This window comes from Conger conger, chromosome 13 (assembly GCF_963514075.1).
Source record: "Conger conger chromosome 13, fConCon1.1, whole genome shotgun sequence".
NCBI classification, from domain to species: Eukaryota; Metazoa; Chordata; class Actinopteri; order Anguilliformes; family Congridae; genus Conger; species Conger conger.
This window is the reverse complement of record NC_083772.1, coordinates 1135407-1152776: the sequence shown is the minus strand read 5'-3', so window position 1 is coordinate 1152776 and position 17370 is coordinate 1135407. Positions and strand designations below refer to the sequence as shown.

Sequence of the window (17370 nt, the reverse complement as noted above, 5' to 3'; positions counted from 1 at the left end):
TGTAGTCTGGTTGCGTAGTCACAGTTGTGTAGTGAGGTTTGTGTAGTCTGGTTGCGTAGTCGCAATTGTGTAGTCTGGTTGCGTAGTCACTGTTGTGTAGTCTGGTTGTGTAGTCACTGTTTTGTGTAGTTTGGTTGTGTAGGCACTGTTGTGTAGTCTGGTTGTGTAGTGAAGTTTGTGTAGTCTGGTTGCGTAGTCACAGTTGTGTAGTGAAGTTTGTGTAGTCTGGTTGCGTAGTCACAGTTGTGTAGTGAGGTTTGTGTAGTCTGGTTGTGTAGTGAAGTTTGTGTAGTCTGGTTGCGTAGTCACTGTTGTGTAGTCTGGTTGCGTTGTAGTCACTGTTGTGTAGGGCGGCCTGTAGCGTAGTGGTTAAGGTAAATGGCTGGGACACGCAAGGTCGGTGGTTCTAATCCCGGTGTAGCCACAATAAGATCCGCACAGCCGTTGGGCCCTTGAGCAAGGCCCTTAACCCTGCATTGCTCCAGGGGAGGATTGTCTCCTGCTTAGTCTAATCAACTGTACGTCGCTCTGGATAAGAGCGTCTGCCAAAATGCCAATAATGTAATGTAATGTGTAGTCTGGTTGCTAGTCACTGTTGTGTAGGCACTGTGTTTGGGGGTTCTGCTGAAGGAGAGGTCTGTCTGTACACATCAGAATTCACCAAACTGCTGCCATCCCCCATTGCATCATCACTAAAGAGGAGGAGCCTGTTCCTGGGGCAGCCAGCCGTGCCCCAGCCCTGACGCTGCCACCTCCGTGTTTCACACCAGGGGGTGCTTTGGACCACGGGTCATTTCATGCTTTCTTTTTTAAAAAAAATATTTTTTAGGCCTTTTTCAGCTTTATTGGACAGTATATAGTATAGAGAGACAGGAAGAATGGGAGCGAGAGAGAGGGGAAGACATGCGACAAATGTCGGACGGTCGGATTCGAACCGCCGACGTCGCGGCTCGCAATGAGCATGCGGTCAGTGCTCTACAGGCCACGCCACCGAGACACCCCCATTTAATGCTTTCCTGTCATAATTTCCATCGCTTTGGTAAAGGATTATTTTAGTCTCGTCTGTCCATAAAACCATGTTCCACGATGCTGCTAGGTTTTTCTTATTATTTTTTGTGAGTTCTAATGTGGCCTTTTGACTCTTGCCCCTGGCAGGAGGTTTAGCCTCTATACTCTTGTCTCCTGTCTCATGGTCTCCTGCATACAATGGGTTGTTATGTGTTCACTCCTGCCCTCTGGAGATTGTTGCTGTCACTGATTGTTGATTTAATGTTTTTCTTCAGTTCTGAGGATTTGTCTGTCATCAATAGCTGTGATCTTGTTTTTGTAACAGTCGTGATTAAATTAATGCATTAAATGGACTGCATTTACCAAAGTGCTTTAACATTACAATGGACTGCTTTTATCCAAAGCGCGTTAACATTATAATGCCTCTCATTAACCCAGACACTCACACACCAATCGCGATATGGAGTAATTGGGGGCTATGTGTATTTACTGAATCTGGTGAAATGCATGAATAGAATTGCATTTAACACATTTATGATGAAAAGGTTTTTTAATATAAAATAAAAAATACATAAGAATAATTCCTTTCTAAAAGTAAAAAAAGGAGAAAAAATGTATGCATATAGATAGCTAATCATATTTGTATTTGAAAAATGCTGAAATAAATTATTAGAAATGCATTAAAAAAAAAGATGGGTTATCATATTTGTATTAGAACAATGCTGAAATAAATGAAGAGAAATTGATTTTAAGACATTTATGAAAAATGTGTTTATCTGAAAAATAAAAAAAAGATAAGACTGAAGTCTTATGTCCTAAAATTTTTAAAGGGTAAAAATAATGCAGTCACTTGTTGATGCAAATATTAGCTAATCATATTTATATTTTAACAATGCTGAAATAAATGATGAGAAATGCATTTTAAGAATTATTTTATGAAAAATGTGTTAATCTGAAAAATGAAAAATACATAAGACTAAAGTCTTATGTCCAAAAATCTTAAAAGGGTAAAAAATAATGCTGTAATTATTTCATGCAAATGGATAGCTAATCATATTTATATTTGAACAATGCTGAAATAAATTATGAGAAATGCATTTTCAGAATTTCTTTGATGAAAAATGTGTTTTTCTGAAAAATGAAAAATACATGAGACTATAGTTTTATGTCCAAAAATCTTAAAAGGGTCCAAATAATGCTGTCATTTGTTGATGCAAATGAATAGCTAATCATATTTATATTTTAACAAAGCTGAAATAAATTATGGGAAATGCATTTTAAGAATTATTTTATGAAAAATGTGTTAATCTGAAAAATGAAAAATACATAAGACTAAAGTCTTATGTCCAAAAATCTTAAAAGGGTAAAAAATAATGCTGTAATTATTTCATGCAAATGGATAGCTAATCATATTTATATTTGAACAATGCTGAAATACATGATGAGAAATGCATTTTGAGAATTTTTTTTATGAAAAATGTGTTAATCTGGAAAATGAAAAATAAATAAGGTCTTATGTCCAAAAATGTGAAAAGGGCAAAAAAAAATGCTGGCATTTTTTAATGCACATGGATAGCTAATCATATTTATATTTCAACAAAGCTGAAATAAATTATGAGAAATGCATTTTCAGAATTTCTGTTATGAAAAATGTGTTTATCTGAAAAATGAAAAATACATCATAGTCATATGTCCAAAAATGTGAAAAGGGCGAAAACAATGGTATGCCATTTGTTTATGCAAATGATGGGTTATCATATTTGTATTAGAACAATGCTGAAATAAATGAAGAGAAATTCATTTTAAGACATTTATCAAAAATGTGTTTATCTGAAAAAAAAAATAGATAAGACTAAAGTCTTATGTCCTAAAATTTTTAAAGGGTAAAAATAATGCTGTCACTTGTTGATGCAAATATTAGCTAATCATATTTATATTTTAACAAAGCTGAAATAAATGATGAGAAATGCATTTTAAGAATTATTTTCTGAAAAATGTGTTAATCTGGAAAATGAAAAATAAATAAGACTAAAGTCTTATGTCCAAAAATGTGAAAAGGGTAAAAAAAAATGCTGGCATTTTTTAATGCACATGGATAGCTAATCATATTTATATTTCAACAAAGCTGAAATAAATTATGAGAAATGCATTTTCAGAATTTCTTTGATGAAAAATGTGTTAATCTGAAAAATGAAAAATACATGAGCCTATAGTCTTATGTCCAAAAATCTTAAAATGGTCCAAATAATGCTGTCATTTGTTGATGCAAATGGATAGCTAATCATATATATTTGAACAATGCTGAAATACATGATGAGAAATGCATTTTAAGAATTCCTTTTATGAAAAATGTGTTTATCTGAAAAATGAAAAACACATAAGACTAAAGTCTTATGTCCAAAAATGTGAAAAGGGCAACAAATAATGCTGGAATTTTTTTAATGCATATGGATAGCTAATCATATTTGTATTTGAACAATGCTGAAATAAATTATGAGAAATGCATTTTAAGAATTATTTTTATGAAAAATGTGTTTATCTGAAAAATGAAAAATACATAAGAATAATTCCTTTCTAAAAGTGAAAAAAGGGGAAAAATTAACTTCGCTTTTTGACTCAACTGGATAGAGTATATTTATATTAGATCAGATTTATATTTCAGCAATGCTGAAATAAATTATTAGAAATGCATTAAAAAAGATGTGTTTCTCTGAAAAATGAAAAATACATCATAGTCATATGTCCAAAAATGTGAAAAGGGCGAAAACAATGGTATGCCATTTGTTTATGCAAATGATGGGTTATCATATTTATATTAGAACAATGCTGAAATAAATGAAGAGAAATTAATTTTAAGACATTTATCAAAAATGTGTTTATCTGAAAAATAAAAAATAGATAAGACTAAAGTCTTATGTCCTAAAATTTTAAAAGGGTAAAAATAATGCTGTCACTTGTTGATGCAAATATTAGCTAATCATATTTATATTTTAACAAAGCTGAAATAAATGATGAGAAATGCATTTTAAGAATTATTTTCGGAAAAATGTGTTAATCTGAAAAATGAAAAATACATAGGACGATAGTCTTATGTCCAAAAATCTTAAAAGGGTAAAAAATAATGCTGTAATTATTTCATGCAAATGGATAGCTAATCATATTTATATTTGAACAATGCTGAAATACATGATGAGAAATGCATTTTCAGAATTTGTTTTATGAAAAATGTGTTAATCTGGAAAATGAAAGATAAATAAGACTAAAGTCTTATGTCCAAAAATGTGAAAAGGGCAACAAATAATGGTGGCATTTTTTAATGCATATGGATAGCTAATCATATTTATATTTGAACAATGCTGAAATAAATTATGAGAAATGCATTTTCAGAATTTCTTTGATGAAAAAAGTGTTTATCTGAAAAATGAAAAATACATGAGACCATAGTCTTATATCCAAAAATCTTAAAAGGGTCCAAATAATGCTGTCATTTGTTGATGTAAATGGATAGCTAATCATATTTATATTTGAACCATGCTGAAATACATGATGAGAAATGCATTTTAAGAATTATTTTTATGAAAAATGTGTTTATCTGAAAAATGAAAAATACATAAGAATAATTCCTTTCTAAAAGTGAAAAAAGGGGAAAAAATCAACTTCGCTTTTTGACTCAACTGGATAGATTATATTTATATTAGATCAGATTTATATTTCAGCAATTCTGAAATAAATTATTAGAAATGCATTAAGAAAGATGTGTTTCTCTGAAAAATGAAAAATACATCATAGTCATATGTCCAAAACTGTGAAAAGGGCGAAAACAATGGTATGCCATTTGTTTATGCAAATGATGGGTTATCATATTTGTATTAGAACAATGCTGAAATAAATGAAGAGAAATTAATTTTAAGACATTTATCAAAAATGTGTTTATCTGAAAAAAAAAATAGATAAGACTAAAGTCTTATGTCCTAAAATTTTTAAAGGGTAAAAATAATGCTGTCACTTGTTGATGCAAATATTAGCTAATCATATTTATATTTTAACAAAGCTGAAATAAATGATGAGAAATGCATTTTAAGAATTATTTAATGAAAAATGTGTTAATCTGAAAAATGAAAAATACATAAGACTAAAGTCTTATGTCCAAAAATCTTAAAAGGGTAAAAAATAATGCTGTAATTATTTCATGCAGATGGATAGCTAATCATATTTATATTTGAACAATGCTGAAATACATGATGAGAAATGCATTTTCAGAATTTTTTTAATGAAAAATGTGTTAATCTGGAAAATGAAAGATAAATAAGACTAAAGTCTTATGTCCAAAAATCTTAAAAGGGTAAAAAATAATGCTGTAATTATTTCATGCAAATGGATAGCTAATCATATTTATATTTGAACAATGCTGAAATACATGATGAGAAATGCATTTTCAGAATTTTTTTTTATGAAAAATGTGTTAATCTGGAAAATGAAAAATAAATAAGACTAAAGTCGTATGTCCAAAAATGTGAAAAGGGCAAAAAAAAATGCTGGCATTTTTTAATGCACATGGATAGCTAATCATATTTATATTTCAACAAAGCTGAAATAAATTATGAGAAATGCATTTTCAGAATTTCTTTGATGAAAAATGTGTTTCTCTGAAAAATGAAAAATACATCATAGTCATATGTCCAAAACTGTGAAAAGGGCGAAAACAATGGTATGCCATTTGTTTATGCAAATGATGGGTTATCATATTTGTATTAGAACAATGCTGAAATAAATGAAGAGAAATTCATTTTAAGACATTTATCAAAAATGTGTTTATCTGAAAAATAAAAAATAGATAAGACTGAAGTCTTATGTCCTAAAATTTTTAAAGGGTAAAAATAATGCTGTCACTTGTTGATGCAAATATTAGCTAATCATATTTATATTTGAACAATGCTGAAATACATTATGAGAAATGCATTTTCAGAATTTCTTTAATGAAAAATGTGTTTATCTGAAAAATGAAAAATACATGAGACTATAGTCTTATGTCCAAAAATCTTAAAATGGTCCAAATAATGCTGTCATTTGTTGATGCAAATGGATAGCTAATCATATTTGTATTTGAACAATGCTGAAATAAATTATGAGAAATGCATTTTAAGAATTATTTTTATGAAAAATGTGTTTATCTGAAAAATGAAAAATACATAAGAATAATTCCTTTCTAAAAGTGAAAAAAGGGGAAAAAATTAACTTCGCTTTTTGACTCAACTGGATAGATTATATTTATATTAGATCAGATTTATATTTCAGCAATGCTGAAATAAATTATTAGAAATGCATTAAAAAAAGAAGTGTTTCTCTGAAAAATGAAAAATACATCATAGTCATATGTCCAAAACTGTGAAAAGGGCGAAAACAATGGTATGCCATTTGTTTATGCAAATGATGGGTTATCATATTTGTATTAGAACAATGCTGAAATAAATGAAGAGAAATTCATTTTAAGACATTTATCAAAAATGTGTTTATCTGAAAAATAAAAAATAGATAAGACTAAAGTCTTATGTCCTAAAATTTTTAAAGGGTAAAAATAATGCTGTCACTTGTTGATGCAAATATTAGCTAATCATATTCATATTTTAACAAAGCTATAATAAATGATGAGAGATGCATTTTAAGAATTATCTTCTGAAAAATGTGTTAATCTGAAAAATGAAAAATACATAAGACTAAAGTCTTATGTCCAAAAATCTTAAAAGGGTAAAATATAATGCTGTAATTATTTCATGCAAATGGATAGCTAATCATATTTATATTTGAACAATGCTGAAATACATGATGAGAAATGCATTTTCAGAATTTTTTTTATGAAAAATGTGTTAATCTGGAAAATGAAAAATAAATAAGACTAAAGTCTTATGTCCAAAAATGTGAAAAGGGCAACAAATAATGCTGGCATTTTTTAATGCATATGGATAGCTAATCATATTTATATTTGAACAATGCTGAAATAAATTATGAGAAATGCATTTTCAGAATTTCTTTTATGAAAAATGTGTTTAGCTGAAAAATGAAAAATGACACGAGTCTATAGCCATCCATCCATTCATTATTGTCTTAGGGGGGCTGGAGCCTATCCCAGCATACATTGGGCGAAAGGCAGGAATACACCCTGGACAGGTCGCCAGTCCATCGCAGGGCACACACACCATTCACTCACACACTCATACCCACGGGCAATTTCGACTCTCCAATCAGCCTAACCTGCATGTCTTTGGACTGTGGGAGGAAATCGGATTACCCGGAGGAAACCCACGCGGGGAGAACATGCAAAGTCCACACAGAGAGGCCCTTATGACTTTATTAAATATACATATATATGTTTCTTTTTTTTGTGTGTGTTATCTATAAAATAACACATTTGAGAGTTCCAAATATTCATTTTGCGAAAGATTTTATTTTCACACACATTGTTGTATTTAATTTAAGAAAATAGCATATTACTATAAGCAATTTACTACTTTTTACATACTAACTTGATCAAGGCTGTCTGAGATCAGAAGCAAAGAGCCAACTGCAGAAAGACTGTGGCAACCTCCCTGCTGATTGTCTTATAGAACTGCAGGAGAGCGTTGCCTATTTCAGAGAAGTGATGCAGTTTTAATGCCGAAGGGTGGTCACAAAAAATATAGACTTGATTCAGTTTTTAACTATTCTGCCAAATTACTAAAATGTAATGTCAAATATATAGTATACTTTTATTTAGGACCTTTCATTGAATTATTTCTGAAAGAATCTTATCTGTACAGAATGTTATGCAGGTGCCTAAGACTTTTGCACAGTACTGTATGTTGTACAGTATAGAGATATATACAGTACAGTGTAACTGGTTAATTACTCTGTGCCTGCAATAGTACTTATCAGCTCTCCCTCTTGAAGTAGTTATGTATAAGTTATGATGTATAAGTTGTTGATCCACAGTTGATTATATTATATTATATATATATTGATTATATTATCCACAACTGTGTTGCCTATTTCATTCCCTCATCTCTACTTCTTCTTTGAAGGCCCTGTCCTTTTTGTTGAATGTTCTGCAAAGCGAGAGTTCGATGTTTCATATGAAATACCTGAAAAAAAATGCATCCGTGTTTATTTTACAAACACTGTGACACGAATGAATACAAATTCATGATGAAAATGCTTTATTTAGATGGATGAGAAATCGTTTATTTTCCAACAGCCATGGTATGAATGAATGAATGAATGACATTTTTTAAGCACTGACAAAATGAGAAAAATACTTTTTTTTTACCAACAGATGTTCTGTATTTATAACAGACGGAGGCAGAATTTCTTAAATTATTTTCACAATTGCATTGTTTTTTTCCGTGCAAAACAGCAGCATGCAAAGTTCATTCATCATCTTTTTTTTTCAACCTGAAAGAGGTCCACCATCCAAGGAAATTCTAACCAGTTAAATGTTCCTTGAGATGGAATGGAAGCTAGAACGAGGTTCTTGAACTTCTCAAGAAAACATGAGCACATCCTTTTGTGGAAACATTTTATCTGAAAGCCTGACATATAACCGATCGACCTATGGATCCAGCTCTCCCCCTCTGCCATGTCTGTAACTGACCTGTGGATCCAGCTCTCCCCCTCTGCCATGTCTGTAACTGACCTGTGGATCCAGCTCTCCCCCTCTGCCATGTCTGTAACTGACCTGTGGATCCACCTCTCCCCATCTGCTCTGTCTGTATTTCAGGAATATTTGGCAATTTAAGGTTGGCTGAAAGCTGGTCAAATTGTGTGAAATGTTGCACTTACTTTTCAAATGATATGTATGTTCATACATATTGTATTCATGAACATATTTAAATACCAAAAGAATTCAGCCATTTTGTCAACACCAATAAACTGAACCCATTCTCTGCCAGGGTCTGTTTAAATTCAACAGCCACATTTAACATTGATGAAAGTCCCACCTGCAAAGAATATGATCATGAGCCATGGAATATGAAACAAAGTTTTATTTATTATTTATTTTACATATCTGTACATAAATGTCCCCTCCTCTGAATACAGCTGCATGAAAACGATAACACAGTTTTCTTTTTCTTCTTTTTTAAAATGACTCGTGTCAGAAAATCAACATTTACAAAATGTTGAAGACCGATTAGAGTGAACATATTAACAAACAAATGCTACAACTTTGACTACAAGGCTCACTTAGCACCTTCAAATAAAAGTTTCTCAGTTGAAAACTACCATTTGTGCAGAATAGAAAGAGGCCAACTTTAGATACTGTCCAACTTAAACATTTCAGAAGTTAGTTTTTAGCTTTTATACAATGTTTTATTTCATTTCTATTTAACTAATATCGTTTTCCACCCATTCGTGTGCATATATACATACATATGTATATACACTCAGTGAGCACTTTATTAGGTACATATGTATATATAATTGACAGTTAAAATTTTGTGGTGAATGTGGAGAGTTTAAAAGAAGGTACAGAGAAGCGCGGCCGATCGGTCACTGCACAGGAAGCGTGGAAGTTTTCATGACGAACACGTAACGGCGTCTCCTCCTTCAGCGAATACACAACCACAGAAGCGCATGACAGCGAGGCCCTCCTGCAGGCTGCTGGGGCGGGCCGGGGTCAGGGGTCAGAGGGCGTGGGCCGGGGTCAGGGGTCAGAGGGCGCGGGCCGGGGTCAGGGGTCAGAGGGCGGGGGTCGTGGGGCGCGGGTCAGGGGTCGGACAGCTCATTTAGACGGGGTTCTCTCAGCCATGTGTTTCTGCTGGCTTTCTGCATGCCTGCAGCAGGAGGAAGAGGAGGGCGAGAGGAAGAGGAGGACGAGAGGAAGAGTGTGTTAGTCTGTTGGTCCAAACGGTTCCGTTGAGAGCGATGGACCTGTGGTCATGAGGCGATTTTGATTTCGAGCTTTTCCTTACAAAGTTATGAAAATGTACATAGTTTAGAAGTCCATAACTTTGGAAGGAAAAGCTCGAAATCTAGATCACCTCAGTGCTGCAGATCACACAGGACCACAGGACCACTCACAACAGAACCGTCCGTTCTGCAAATCTCTGAACACTTCTATGTAGGGATCATTTTGTATGTTCATATCTGGTGAATAGACAAACATGTAAACAAAAAAAAAACATGTATGTTTGTTTTGTAGATATTTTAGATAATAGGGGTGTGTATGTAAAGATGAAGTTGGATAGTGGGCAGGTGCACTGCAGGGCACAGGTGGATTGTGGGACGCTGCAGGTGCACTCTCACCTGGTCAGGTCCTCGATGTCCACCAGCATGGCGTCCTGCTCCATGTGCAGCTCGTCCCGAATCAGCAGCAGCTGCACAAGCTCCTCATTCAGAGCTGAGAGAGAGAGAGAGTCAGCAACAACCAGCAACAACCAGCAACAACCACCATCAGCACTAACCATGGCACCAACTCCTCATTCAGAGCTGAGAGAGAGAGAGAGTCAGCAACAACCAGCAACAACCACCATCAGCACTAACCATGGCACCAACTCCTCATTCAGAGCTGAGAGAGTCAGCAACAACCAGCAACAACCAGCAACAACCACCATCAGCACTAACCATGGCACCAACTCCTCATTCAGAGCTGAGAGAGTCAGCAACAACCAGCAACAACCAGCAACAACCACCATCAGCACTAACCATGGCACCAACTCCTCATTCAGAGCTGAGAGAGTCATCAACAATGTGTGTGTGTCTGTGTGTGAGTGTTGTGTGTGAGTGTGTGTGTGTGACTGTGAGTGTGTGTGTGTGTGTGTGAATGTGTGTATGTATATGTATGTATGAGTGCGTGTGTGTGAGTGTGTGTATGTGTATGTATGAGTGTGTGTGTGTGTGTGTGTGTGTGAGCAGTACTCACTCTCTATCTGTGAGTGCAGGTCGTTGACGATGACCTGTATGAGTGTGTGTGTGTGCGTGTGTGTGTGTGTGAGCAGTACTCACTCTCTATCTGTGAGTGCAGGTCGTTGACGATGTGTGTGTGTGTGTGAGCAGTACTCACTCTCTATCTGTGAGTGCAGGTCGTTGACGATGTGTGTGTGTGAGCAGTACTCACTCTCTATCTGTGAGTGCAGGTCGTTGACGATGACCTGTATGAGTGTTTGTGTGTGTGTGTGTGAGTGTGTGTATGTGTATGTATGAGTGTGTGTGTGTGTGTGTGTGTGTGAGAGCAGTACTCACTCTCTATCTGTGAGTGCAGGTCGTTGACGATGTGTGTGTGTGTGTGTGAGCAGTACTCACTCTCTATCTGTGAGTGCAGGTCGTTGACGATGACCTGTAGCTGCCCCAGGGTCATGCCCCGCAGGTCGGTGGGCTTCAGGCTCCTCTTCATCAGACACTCGTTGATGTGGGGCAAGTGGGGCAACTGCAGGGGCAGAAGAACACTTACTCAGACCAGGGGCAAGAAGACACACACAGAGCAGACACAGCTACACACGCGTTACACACAGACGCTGAAGCCTCACTCAGAGATCTGACTCCACGCCACACTCATCCTACAGCAGGCCTGAGGAGCTGCCAGCTCAGATCCACCGCTGTCAGAGACACAGCCAGCGCAGTGCCACCGCCCCAACCTCCACCCACATTTTATTTGCTAATAAATACACTTGTCAAGCAAACTAACTAGAAACAAGCTAATATCTTCTACTTCCAATTATTTATTTTTTTAATCTATTTATTTTTTTAACTTAATAAATAAACCCGTGATAAGTCATTTCTGCAGTGAAAAGCGTTCATTACGATGAGCATGTTTACTGCAGTGAAAACTTTGGCGTTTGGATATTGTGCAAGAGCATGTCCTGTCACTTCCTCTCTGTTTGCCTCATGGGATCAGTTACATCATAATGCATCTCCCCTCCTACCTCTCTCCCTTTCTGCCTCTCTCTCTCTCTCTCGCTCTCTGTCTCTCATACACCCCCTTCTCTCTCTCGCTCTCTCTTTCTCTCCTACCCCTTCTCTCTGTCTCTCTCCTGCCCCCCTCCTCTCCCTCTCTCTCTCCTGCCCCCTTCTCTCTGTCTCTCTCTCCCTCTCTCCTGCCCCACTCTCTCTCCCTCTCTCTCCCGCCCCCCTCTCTCTCCCTCTCTCTCCCGCCCCCCTCTCTCTCCCTCTCTCTCCCGCCCCCCTCTCTCTCCCTCTCTCTCCCGCCCCCCTCTCTCTCCCTCTCTCTCCTGCCCCCCTCTCTCTCCTGCCCCCCCTCTCTCCCTCTCCCTCTCTCTCTCTCTCTCTCCCTCTCTCTCTCTCTCTCTCCCTCTCTCTCTCCCTCTCTCTCTCTCTCTCTCGTCACACCGTGTGCCAGGCTGATACTGAGGCTGTAGTGGTGTTTTTACTGTGATGGTTGTCACGGCGAGTGGCACTGTTGATTCACTGAGGCCAGTAGGGGGGAGGGGGAGGGGGGGGTTTCTCAGTGTGTGTGGCAGAATTCCCCAGCCTTTTCCTCAACTCCTCTCTCACAGCTGATTGGCCCCGAGCGGCTTCATCACTTCCTGTTGTTCATCACTTCCTGTTGTCACCACACGCTCTCAGCCAGTGGCTCTCCATGGCTCTCGCACGACAATCTCTCACTTTCACTCTCACTTTATGTAGATATTAATATATGATATGATATAGAGATCACATGTGGAGCTCCACGGCTCTCGCACGACGATCTCTCACTTTCACTCTCACTCGTTCAGAGCGAGACCAGGCGCTGAAGACGGTCGACACCGCGAACTCATTTATGTAGATATTGAACCATGTTGGACTCAAACCGCAGCCCTGCCTCGCCCAACGCCCCTGTGTGAAGAAATCTGTTTGCCAAGTTTTATAGCGCACTTTATACCGTTATTCATATCGATTGACTTAATTATGCCATAAACGAATAAACCCCCGACACCACTTTGCAGGATTTTATAATATAGGCCCTCCTGCCAGATTGAATCAAATGCTATTTTTAAAGTCGATTTATGTACGCAAATATTTTTCTCTCTCTTTCAGTTTCAGTGGGATGTGTGTTCTGTGGAAAGCCACGCTGCAAACCCCCTCCCTCTCCCACACAGTCTTCACATCCGCGGTGTGAAGGGCTTCCCAGGAGAGCCGTCCAAACACCAGCACTGAGATGGGCCCTGGCCCCCAGAGCAGCACAGCGCTGCATCACTGGCGAATCACACATATCTGTGCTTAACATTCACACAGCTCCCAGCACCTCGCCGTGCCGAAATGAAGAATATATTTAAGAGTTACAAACACGCCTCAAACAGCAGAGTCATTCCCCGGAACGTCCCAGAATGTGTTGATTTACTCGCTGTGCTGATTCAGTTAAAAAAGCAAATACCACAGGGAACAGAATGCTGCAGAACTGCACTGTAATGATGAAAATCTGTGTTTTAAATGTGTAGCTGGGGTGCACTTATGGCTTTAATGTATATGGCTTTTTGAGCCGTACAGCTCACAGAAGACTCGTGTTTTGTTCGACCACGTTGGCAAGAGCTAATGCGGCCAGTGTGCCGCACTGAATGGTGCCTTCCCCGGCCTGATGACAGTATGTGGGAAACTCATAGGGTCCGCCGGCTCTGGGGTGCAGAGTGAGAGTATATCTGACACACAGACACGGCAGCAGCACCCAGTGCATTTTGGGACATAAATAATAGATCAGCCAACCCCCAGCTCATGGAGAATAAGCGGCATGTTCCCCCGGGTAAAGAGGAGAAGACAGATGGGGGGATGTGGGGGGGGGGTGCTTAGGGTCAGTGAGTTTTAAATAATAATAAGCGAGATGGAGTCAGACCACTGAGCTCCTCATGTGCGATTGGCTGAGTGCAGTCACTGAGCTTATGTGTGATTGGTTGACATCAGCCTTTGAACTCCTCATGTGTGATTGGTTGACAGCAGCCATTGAACTCCTCATGTGTGATTGGTTGAGAGCAGTTAGTGAGCGCACGTGATTGGCTGAGGGCAGTCTGAGCTGACGTGCGATTGGCTGAGAGCGCTCTGAGCTGACGTGTGATTGGCCGGTGTGGCTGCGGGGGGACTGACCAGGTCGGCGACGGGGCTCTTCTTGCGGTTCTGGCGCTCCACCTCCACCTGCATCTTGGCCATGGGCTTGGCCATCGCCAGCGCCAGCTTGGCCTCCGCCTGCAGCTTCTTCTGCCGGCTCAGGAAGTCCATGTCCTCCAGAGACTCACAGTCTTCTTCTGTGGTGTCCCGGTCCGAGTAGGACGAGCTCTGCTTGCTCTGCGAGTTTCACACACACACACACACACACACACACACACACACAGAAATAAAAGAACAAAGCCATAAGGTTTGTGCATCTGTTCATCTGTTTGGTTAGTCTTAGCATAGTCTCCTCCTGTTTCTCCACACACACAACACACCTCCTGTTCCTCCACACACACACACACAACACGGACAAGAACAGCGTGGGGGCTAATAATAAAATTCTTTATTAGGAATAACCCCTCGAGATGTAGCCAATGTGTAAAGTGCCAATGTGCCATTTTCATTTTTCCATCTAAAATAGGGAGTTATCATGGACCCCCCCCATTACTGAGTCTGTGCCCCCCGCCCCCGTGAGGAAGCTTGCCCAGCCGGCCGTCCTGGAAATGAGAATAAAGCCTCTCATTGTGGATCACTGTTTCCCAGTCTGACTCACAGTATGAGTGTGACTGGCCGCATGCAGTAACCCAGTATCTGGACTGTTCCAGTGAAGCCCTTCAGTATGTTGACCAATACCAAAGGGCTTGTGAGGTACTTCTCATTAATCTGGGGGTTGCTGGATTTACTATAATCATACAGTTGTGATTAATACTAACATGAGATATGAACTGGTATGAATCACCGAATGAGAGCAGAGGCATTACACATATCATTCTCATTTATATCTAGCATTGTATGTCTATCATTTAAAAAAAGTAAAAAAAAAAAATTTAATCACATTATTTATTAATATTTATTAATTTATTTATTATTACACATTGTTTATTAATTCATTTAGCATTCATTTTGTTTGTTTGTTTTGTACAGCTATGAATTCAGCAGACTGGCCAAAGACATTAAACTTTATGGGGCAGTGTAGTGAGTTAGCTAGCGTTAGCCTGTGCGATGGGTAGTGTAGTGAGTTAGCTAGCATTAGCCTGTGCGATTGGTAGTGTAGAGAGTTAGCTAGCGTTAGCCTGTGCGATGGGTAGTGTAGAGAGTTAGCTAGCATTAGCCGGTGCGATGGGTAGTGTAGAGAGTTAGCTAGCGTTAGCCTGTGCGATGGGTAGTGTAGAGAGTTAGCTAGCGTTAGCCTGTGCGATGGGTAGTGTAGAGAGTTAGCTAGCGTTAGCCTGTGCGATGGGTAGTGTAGAGAGTTAGCTAGCATTAGCCTGTGCGATGGGTAGTGTAGAGAGTTAGCTAGCGTTAGCCTATGCGATGGGTAGTGTAGAGAGTTAGCTAGCATTAGCCTGTGCGATGGGTAGTGTAGAGAGTTAGCTAGCGTTAGCCTGTGCGATGGGTAGTGTAGAGAGTTAGCTAGCGTTAGCCTGTACCATGGGGGACAGTGGAGTGTCCAGGCTGGTTTCTGTCTTGCTGTCGTCGGCATCACTGTCTTTGTCGCTGCCGCTGTCGTTAACGAAACAGATCTGCAGGTTCATCCCACTCTGCAGCCTGCGGACACACAGACACACAGAGAGAGGTTAGCGCAGGGAACAGGAGCATTTAGAGAACAACAGAGGTTTGGCACAGAGAGGATAATAGATTGTGCCAAAGCAGTTGTCTTTTTTCAAACATCTTTCATGTGTAGCAGTAGTAGTAGTAGTAGCAGTAGCAGTAGCAGTAGCAGCAGTAGTAGTAGCAGCAGTAGTAGTAGTAGTAGCAGTAGTAGTAGTAGTAGTAGCAGCTGTAGCAGTAGTAGTAGTAGTAGTAGTAGTAGTAGCAGCAGTAGCAGTAGTAGTAGTAGTAGCAGCAGCAGCAGCAGTAGTAGTAGTAGTAGTAGCAGTAGTAGTAGTAGTAGTAGTAGTAGTAGTAGTAGTAGTAGCAGTAGTAGTAGTAGTAGTAGTAGTAGTAGTAGTAGCAGTAGTAGTAGCAGCAGTAGTAATAACACATTTTGTTTACATCATACTTTACAACAAAGGCTAATAAAATACAAAACTAAACCCAGAAAAAGCCGAGACTACTTCCTCTTCCTGCAGAAAGTGTGTGTATGAGAGAGGTTATTTATACTTCATAGAGCTGCACATTTACTGAAGCAGTTCAGTTCAGTACCTCAGGGTGTATACGGGCAGCTGGGGATCAAACAGAACCAGCAAGCTGAGGCCCAGGTCACCATCCACTGTGACCTGATCCACTGTGACCTGATCCACTGTGACCTGGGCCTCAGTTTACTGTGTATCATGTTGTTCACGTGGAGCCAGAGTCTGCCCTGCAGGGGCGGCTGCTTCACTAAGCGTGTGAGAGACAGAGAGATCTCGGTCCCTGATTCTTCCACAAGGTACTGCTGTATTGTCCCAAAATCAGCACATGGGGAGGTATTAGATGAAGAAAAAACACAGAGTTTTTTTACTTTGTATTCTGACCGCAATTGTACCATTGACTTTACATTGAAAACGGGTTTGAATGACCTTTACTGGAGCCAACCGCAGTGGGGCTAGAGAGCACTGTCTCTCAGCATGACCAGGAAATGAGCTTCAGAGAAGAAGGCCGCTTGGTGTGAGTGATAACCTGGCATCATCTCTGCTCACTGCCGAATGTGTAGTGTAGCCCGTTACATGTGTAGTTTAACCGGTAACGTGTGTAGTTGAGTGTCTCTGGATGGTACATCTGATAAATGCCGGACTGTCAATGCCTGACTGTAAAAGCTAATGGTGTGACCAGAGAAACAGGGCCGGAGAAACAGGGCCGGAGAAACAGGGCCGGAGAAACAAGGCCAGAGCCACTGCTCGTTAAACCCCTAAGGAGTCAGTGAGTGACAGTGTGTTGCATTGTGGGACAGAGTCCAGGATACTGTCCAGAATGACTGAATGCTAATAATGCTCCTGTTTTTGAGGCAAGGGAGAGGGTGACATCCTGGGAACATGTGAACTCATGTGATTAAAGGACCCTCAGTACTCCCACAGAGGAGTCCCTAACCAAAGCCTCCTGCTAACCACACCTCTTCTTAATCCCTCGCCCCTCGCCCCCCCCCCCCCCCCCCCCGCGTCAGAGGCGGCTCGATACAGTCAGCCAGTGCCGGGGCGTCGGTGACTCGGCCATCAAAGAGCCATTTAACAGCCCAATCAATGAGGCTTTTTTTCTCCAGTAATTAGAAGCAGAAAAAGAATCAATACACCGCCTTGATTGGAATCAGTTGCCTGCATCAATCAGAGGAATGACTGT

The 17370-nt window shown here is 39.3% G+C and overlaps 1 protein-coding gene across 1 annotated transcript in view; it reads right to left on the bottom strand.

Annotated features, from left to right (window-relative positions):
- Nucleotides 1-9008: 9008 nt before the first annotated feature.
- The window catches only part of schip1 (schwannomin interacting protein 1), a 16640-nt gene continuing 8278 nt past the window's right edge, over nucleotides 9009-17370 (bottom strand). The window contains exons 3-7 of the mRNA XM_061217638.1: nucleotides 15546-15663; nucleotides 14050-14247; nucleotides 11281-11404; nucleotides 10285-10378; nucleotides 9009-9812 (exon numbers count right to left, since the gene is read on the bottom strand). Of these exons, the coding sequence (XP_061073622.1) occupies nucleotides 9761-9812; nucleotides 10285-10378; nucleotides 11281-11404; nucleotides 14050-14247; nucleotides 15546-15663 (586 nt within the window). The 3' untranslated portion in view covers nucleotides 9009-9760. The remainder of the gene's footprint in view (nucleotides 9813-10284; nucleotides 10379-11280; nucleotides 11405-14049; nucleotides 14248-15545; nucleotides 15664-17370) is intronic.